General features: G+C 38.3%; 1 protein-coding gene across 3 annotated transcripts in view; it reads left to right on the top strand.

Moving 5' to 3' along the window:
* Window positions 1-8375, top strand: part of TRAPPC9 (trafficking protein particle complex 9) — a 1079595-nt gene that overhangs the window by 59467 nt on the left and 1011753 nt on the right. For all 3 annotated transcript variants that reach the window (XM_019528205.1, XM_019528203.1, XM_019528204.1), the window contains 2 exons: window positions 3152-3368; window positions 6779-6922. In XM_019528205.1, coding sequence (XP_019383750.1) covers window positions 3152-3368; window positions 6779-6922 — 361 coding nt within the window. The remainder of the gene's footprint in view (window positions 1-3151; window positions 3369-6778; window positions 6923-8375) is intronic.

Below are 8375 nucleotides of genomic sequence, written 5' to 3'. Positions count from 1 at the left end.
GAATTGCAGATAGCACCCCTTGGCATCAGGGCAAGAACGGGCAGCCTCCCGCCTAATTAACAGCATAATTATCTATCATCAAGGCACAGCAGGCGAGGAGGTGGGCAGGTGCCCAGTGGCAGACCGGCCATGAGAAGGCCTCCCTGTTACATCCGGGGAAAAATGTTAGAAAAGCTTTTGGGTGCAGAATTCCATCCTCATGTCTGGTAGAGAAGTGGGCACAGCTTGAGCGAAAGAGCAGGTAGAAGAAAAATGTGTGTGTTACTCCATATATGTAAATGAAAACAGTCTGATTTAAAGCAATGGCTTTCAACCTCACATGACTTGAGGCACCCCTCAGAAAATGCAGACTCTTAAGCTTTCACTCTTTTTTTGGACTATGGAAACAACAGAACAAGTTATCTGTTGCAAAGAATTCAGACTATAACAAGTCTTTCATGCAATGTGTTCCTATTTGAAATCTCTGGGATTACCTTGTGAGTTGTGTGTAGGTGTACACCCACTTGACTGCAAATATTGTGCAGTACCTCAGGGTTCCACGGCACCCTGGTTGCAAACCACTAGTTTAAGAGAATAGAGAAGGGCTATAAAGTAGGAGCAAAGAGACATAGTCAGGAATGGCTACAAAAAATTTATTCCTAAGCTTGTTTTTTGAAGGTGCTCTGTAAATTTGCTGCAAGTGCTAGAACTGTGACATCAGAAAGGGAGTGGAAGAGGTGGGGGCACGTCTTACTTTTCCTGAAGTATTCCCCTACCAGTGTTGGTATGTCTCTGTCCTTTATTTATTTATTTATTTATTTATTTATTTATTTATTCTGTGAAAGGTTTTATTCTTGTTTAGAGTATTTGTCTGATTTATTCCCACATAATTTCCATGAGGATGTTTTTTGCATTGGATGAGAGTTGCCTCACTCTCTGATTTAAATGCGTTAGAATCATTGGCTTTGTCGCGGTGGTGCAGGGTGTTGTATTTGAAGCCCTGTACCATGATGGTTTGTTCAAACTGTACAATGTACACTAGGTGTCAGCAGTGATCCATTGCAAGATCATGTTACTGCTTGTTACTGGGTTTATTGTGGAACTGAAATGTTGTTTAGTAGCCTCTGAGTTTTCCCAAACAAGATACCTTTCTCTAGTTGTCTGATTTCAGTGAAAGCTTGCCACTCACGCAAGAGAGGAAATAATGATCTCTGTTGAGATTTTTCTACCAAAAGTAGAATGTCTGTAAAATAGCAAGTTTGGTTGTTTTTGATCAAGTTAGTTCTTCTGATTTTTTGACTTATGTCAAAACTGAACTTTTCACTAACTTCTTTCTTCCTGACCCTACTTGATAATCTGCTGTTGCCTAGAATTAATGTTTTTTTCCACTGATTTGAAATTAAAGAAAAAATTTAAGCACAGAGACCTATTATCAATGTGTTCAGTCTCCAAGATTCCTGGCATGGTAATGCGGTCTTTCTTTTTTTTTTCTTTTTTTCTTTGAAGAAGGCTTGAAAACCAACAAACTGGTATATCAGTACGTGATCCTAGGAAATAAGTATTTTTGAGTTAGTCTCACATGCGTGAATTAATGCTGCTAATGTCTTTGAGAGACAGACAGTTGGGTTTGACTGTCATTGAGTAATAATGAATGTATTTCTAACATGAGTGGGTTTTTTTTGTTCCTGTGCAGTAATGATGACCATAAATCTAGCCTAGGTCCGCTTTCTCTCAAAAAAAAGGTCCACAATGATGCATAACATTTTCGTCTGCCAGAAAACCTCTTTTGATCACAGCACTACTGTGCTTAGACTGATCCAAAACGGAACTAAATTCAAACCAGTTTTGCACATGAAAGAATGCAATAAAATGGTATTACCACTGGCTTTAAATCAAATTACTTCTCTGGTTTCCTGATGGGGGGGGGGATGTGATGATTATGGCTGGGGAATTGGAAGGTTAGAAAAAAGGTGAATATTGTATTAAAAGAGTAGCTGAAGTTGCACTGTAGCTGGGAATTTGGTGGTATATTTCCTTTAGTCATGCCATCGTGTGCTGTGATCTCATGACATTTCATAAGTTAAGAGGGAGGGCAGCATTTTCCTAGCAAGGTTTGGAAGGAACAGTACTAGGAGGTCACTAAGTGATGCTGGTGATTCACAAAGAGGTATTAGCAAAGAGTTGATAAAATAAATTACAACACTAGGGAATGCCATGCTGCTGGAAGCTTTATATCAGATGAAAATGAACGTTAAAGTCTTTTCTACTTACAAGTCTTGACCATAGCATTTCAGTATCTATCAGTAACAATGATGAAGGGATTTTGTTCATTTCAGGGCAATGATGCATATTTTAATACCAGCTTAGGATCCTCAACCTTAATTTCCTAACCAAATTGTAATGTGAACAATTGAATTCTATTTAGCTAGAATCCCTCTTTTATTTTGAAGTTGCTCTGATATGTCTGCTTGTCATAAACTGACCTGAGGAAGGGCTATGGGATACCGGAAAGCTTGTCCGTGTCCCTCCCAACTATAGCATTGGTTCAATAAAAGATATTGTGCACAAAGATCCTTCCCTGTCGCATTTTGCCTGGATCATTACAGCCACAACATCACCCGAACACAACCATAAGCTGCTCATTTATTTGGTGATAAATGATGCATTAAAATTTTATTTGTAAGCAACCCCTTGTTTTAAATGCAGTTTTAGTGTTGTCTATTAACAACAGTTAACTTTTCCTGCAGTACTTTTCATCCATGAATTTCTTAGTCCCTTACTGAGGAAGTCTGCGTTGCTATCACTACCAGTATTTTATGATGGAGAACTGACTGACAGAGAGAGGGGAAGCGTGACTGAAGACTGGCCATCAAACCAGTGGTGGAACTGGGATAGAGCCCAGCTCTTCTGAGTCTGTCTCCCCCAACTCCTAGCCCTCAGGACATGTGGGAAATATAGAAAAAGTCTTAGAAAATGCAGGCATTGCTCCAACTCTGTATGGAATTCAGCACAGGCACTGAAGAAGATACAAATAATCTCTAGCACTAGCAGCGTCCTTTAAATCTGTAATATTGGCTCCTTTCATTGTCCAATGTATCCTCTAGTTAATAAATTAATGCTTTAGTAGAAAGTACTTAGTTTCTCTGTTTTTTTCTTTCCCTTGAAATGTCAGCTTTCTGAAGAGGAAAAAATTCAGCGTTACAGCATTCTTTCTGAGCTATATGAACGTATTGGTTTTCACCGAAAGTCCGCTTTCTTCAAACGTATAGCAGCAATGCAGTGTGTGGCACCCAGCATACCAGAGCCTGGTTGGAGGGCCTGTTACAAATTGCTTTTGGAAACGCTTCCTGGTTACAGTCTGTCTTTGGATCCCAAGGACTTCAGCAAAGGTAAGCCTCTGTGGGATAGTAGGTTTTTGCATATTAGATCAGGTGCTTGATTTTGTTTCCCACCACCCCTGCAACTAAGTTGCTTGGAAGACTTGAAGAAAAATAGTATCTTCTGTCTACCTCAGTCTAGATGTGGTAATCGGAGCAGTTCTGTAAAGAAGCATGTTCATCTTTCCTAATACTGATGTTGTGTTTGTTCAACAAACCTGAAATTCTGATACCTGAGAACTACTACTAACTGTTCAAGTACGTTATCTTATTGTTTCCATCCACTTGCATCTGCCTGCACTGGATATTATCTACAATTATTGATGATGGTTTTTATCTTTATCTTCTGAAAAGCTCCAAAAAAATTGTTCCCTCACTAGAGAGGTGTATAGACTAACTTTGATACAGCAGAGCAAATAAGAGGAACAATTTGTAATCATATGAATGATGTCAGTTAGTGTTTCTTTCCCAGTGAACAACAATAAATATTTCTTATGATGGTCTCTTCCATTTAGGAAAATATTGATTTGTTCATCACTGGAAAGTTGCATTTGACTATCATGTGTTATCATGGTACAGACATGGTGTGCTGGGTATGATTGTTCCACGCATTTTTTTCCCCCTCTCCAAATTCACGCTTTCTTTATTGACTTAGATCTTCATTCCTATAGCATTAATATTGTTCTAGTGCAGCACCACTGTAACATGAGTCTACATTTTTAGTTTGTCTTAATTTTTCTACTTTCTCCAAGTTCGTGCATTAGCTTGGTCATTCAGTTATTTTAGGTAATCAATTTTTGCAGGGCAATTCATTTAATATTATTTTTAAAATTCTTTGCAAGGTGAATGCCAGACTCTGGTTATAGTTCCTTTTCTTACAATTTTTGCATACTACTTTTTTTTCTGTAAGCATTTCTGGAAAGAAGGTCCTAAACAGTAGACTGGCTTCCTGTTACTTCCAGTACATGTGGTGTTCATGGCATAGCTTTTTGGTTCTTGTGCACCATCTCATTCATATTTGCTACCTACTGTTGCAGCAGGGTGAGTTGTTCATGGTTTCAACCATGGGTCAGATGTATCGTTTGAGAAGATGGTAAGATTCCTTAATTTGCAGTATAAATAAAAGATCTTAATAAAACATGATTATTAAAATGATTCATACAAGAGAAATTACTGAGCATGTTATAATGATGGTTAAGCAGCAAGCATTTGTTGGTCCCACAGTAGCTAAGGTTAATGTCTCTTGCACATCTCATTTAAATGTCCTGTTTTTTTATTTTAGTAGTTTAAAACACATTTGAATAGTAGCATACTTAGAAATCCTGGCTAGCAGTGATGTCTAGACAACATGTCAAGGGTTTTCAGTTCTTTAAAGCAAATTGGGACCCTATTTTGTAGTTTGAGAATAAATGGAAATGACGTATCCAGTCCAACCCATTATAACTGACCTCAGTTTTTTCTTCACCTTTGCCGTAAGATCTTTTGAAGGTCTTCCACTAGGTTAGAACATGTAAATAGCAATTGCGGGTCTGTATCTTTCCTGTTTCATCCACTGTTTCCAAGTGTTTAATGACTGCTGGCTTTTAGTTAATTCACTGATCCACAGTGATCACTTCAAGTATCCTTATGGTTGAAGAAGAGTGACTGAACAAATGATTTTTTTTTCTGTTCTATTATTCTGAAGTGTCATAAGATGTTGCATTTTCACATCTCTTTCCACCTTACCTAGTTTCATACCTGTATCTCCCCCTTGTCTTGAACTTTCTAGTCCTTTTTGTAACTTGCATCTGTACTCACCTGTCCCTGGTCCTCTTTCATTCGTTCTAGCTCCTAGTATGTTGTTTGAAGAATAAAACGTGGGAGCATTCTACAGTATAGAATAGGGGTCGGCTATGTTTTTGGGCAGTGTCAAAAACACCTGCAACCACAGTTTGTAAGTTGTTGGTGTGCCGGGGTGGATGGCAGGGGAGCTGCAAGGAGCCCGATCCTTGTCATGGCAGTGCAGCCCCAGTCCCATCTCCACTGTCCATGCTGAAGCGTGCACACCAAGCAAAATACCTTTGTGTGCCATGCTCTGGCACCTGTGTGGGGGGTTGCCTGCCCCAATATAGAATTCATTGCTAATTAATATGAAAAATAGAAGGTAAGAGGCTTACAGCTCACTGCAGAGTGAGAAGGCTAGAGTCACTGCAGTCTTTGCAAGACTAGGAATATTAATGATAGAGTCCTGGCTTGTTTCCAGTTTAAGTAATTCCAGTCAGCTTATCTAAACTCTTCATTCAGTCCTTCATTTCTTGTCCTAATCTATTTTGTGCTGCTGCTTTGTCATATTTCACCCCTGAAGTTATTTGAAAGATAGGTTTAGTGAGGCATAGAGGTACCTCTATGTAAATTGTGCATATGCAATTGAAGTGTTTGAGATCAAAGACACTTCATAAGCATGCAATATTAATTAATAATGATCACACTGATGCTAATGTGGAAGCAAGAATTAATATTGATTTTAGGCTCCATTAAAAGCTTGTGGAAGGAGACTTGCCAGATGTTAAAGGATGATAGCTGAAGAAAAATATTCAACTAGATACTTTTTAGCAGTATTGCAAACATTAAGAAGTAGATCAAATTAATGGCACAATAGAACTGCTTGCAAACTGTCCTGTTATAACTAACTGTTCAGGTTAATGAACATCTTCCCAGGAGGTAAAATGGGAAAAAGTTTCACCATCAGCTGCTACTTGGTAGCTGCCTCATACTTGTTCACCTGCAGTAATTGGCAGCTAACTTACCCTTATTTCATTGGGAGTGCAATTACTTTGATTTAGCTTCTTGTAGCCATTAGTGTGCACATAAGCAGTTGCTATGGTGCATCAACAGAAAATCCCTGTCTCCTTCATGAAAATGAATTTTTTTAGCTCTGTACCCAGAAAAAATTTTTTTGTTTGTCTGATTTGTTAAGATTGCTTGGAAATAAATATTTCCTTTGTAAAGATTAAATAACAGTTGATAAAACTTCTGTATTTAAAGTGAACATTTATAGTGAGTGGAGTAGTGTTTGACGGCACACTGGAGTTATTTAATGAGTTAAAAACCTTCACACATTCTGTCTCCTACTTCACAGGGAAAGGGTAATCTGATTTTTCCAAGTTGTAAAGATAATTTCACTGTGTAGTGCAAGAGTGTAAAACTAAATTTAGAAGTAGACTTAATAAGTAGATACTCTAGTGAAAGGATGGGGGAAGCATTTCTACCATTTTTTGCCTCTAAATTTAACTGCTGACTTACATTTTTAATATTTTCAGGTTTATATACCATGCCTTTAAATTATCACATCTATAGAAGACCCAAACATAACCGTGCTTTAAGCCACTTTTTAGCTTTTAATAAAAATATGATAAATTTAGTTCCAGTGTTTTATTTTGCAGGAACTCATAGAGGATGGGCTGCGGTGCAAATGCGTTTACTTCATGAGTTGGTCTATGCCTCCAGAAGAATGGGGAATCCAGCTCTTTCTGTCCGACATCTGTCCTTCCTTCTCCAAACCATGCTAGATTTTCTGTCTGATCAAGGTAGGCATTTCTATTAAAAGTTATAAATTACTTTATTTTGAACTTTAATGAAGTGATGCATACATATGTGAAACATTTGAATATACTTAAATTAAGAATCCAGAAGTTAGAGAATCTTGTTTGTGCACAATGACTGACGCAAGCAAGCTGTGTGTGTCCAGGTCATGTTTCTGTGTAAAGTTTGTCTTCTACATTTTCTGAGAGAGCATCTTCAATATTTTTTTATAAGCAAATTTTGGATAGGGTTGACTGCCTGGCATCAATATTCTTTTTCTTTTTCTGTATCTATTATATTTATACACAACAAGTTATTTGATTTTTAACACTTTCTCACAATATTAATCATGTTTTGGTCAAACAGTTACCAAGAGAGTTCATAATTGACTGCATATCTTACTAGAGAAGTTATTTGAGATGGCATGATCAGTCAAACTGAACAATGGATGCAGTTAAGAAAAGGTATTCTTTAGAGTAGCAGTTCTCAAACTAGGGGATGTGACTCCACCTGAGATCGGGGACTTCACAAACATCACAAAGCATCTTATTCACTAGTAGGAACAAGTAATTGTGGGGATGGATAGGGCTTCACCATGGGGCCACTGATATACAGTAGCTGTGTATTTGCTCCTGCTCTGTGCTCCATGAAAGCTAAATTAAGGGCAGTTTTAGCTCCAGGTTTATTTTGCATTTTTGGGCAGTTCTGTTAGAGTAGTTAAGGCACGGTAAATCCTCTCCTTCTCTTAATGATGCATAAACAATAGTGACTATGAATGAGGTAATATAAAACTTTTGGACTGAGTGGGGTTCTGAATAGAAAACATTTGAAAACAAGCAATCGCACCAGAATGAATAACCCTCTCCAAAAGAAAAGAATCAAACCTTATCATTAAGTTTTGAGACATCAACCTTCAGTACCTGGACGCTATACAATGTAGGTCATAGAGTAGTAGGGCTGGAAGGGAGGTCATCTGGTCCAACCCCCGTCAGATCATAGTTCTTATTACAGGCTAAGGCTTCCCCATACTTCTTGCATTTATATACATACATTGGATACATTTTGCATTTCAACCTACTTGCTTCCCTTTTTACACCCGTGGCTGCTGTCCTGTGGCCCTTTCCCAGAGGTGAGCTGCTGCTTCTGGTGGTTTGCCCTCTGGATTGTATGCTCTGTTACTAAAGCGTTTTGCTCAACATCCTCTGTGGAACCTAGATGAAAGCTGTCCTTGGTAGGTTGGCCAGATGATACCCAAAGATGTTTTTTCCAGTTCTGATCAGATAGATCCCATCTCTTTACAGCAGTCTTCCCCAGAACATGTGCCCACTGTTGAAAGATCAGAAGCTTTTGTGTTGACACCACCATTTTAGATGCATGTTTACTTCCGTGATATGGCCTGTGCCTGGACAATTGCCTTCCGATTCATAGATTCATAGATTAAGGGTCGGAAGGGACCTA

This window comes from Gavialis gangeticus, unplaced genomic scaffold (assembly GCF_001723915.1).
Source record: "Gavialis gangeticus isolate Ggan-Ray unplaced genomic scaffold, GavGan_comp1, whole genome shotgun sequence".
NCBI lineage: Eukaryota > Metazoa > Chordata > Crocodylia > Gavialidae > Gavialis > Gavialis gangeticus.
This window is presented reverse-complemented; position numbering and strand designations above follow the sequence as displayed.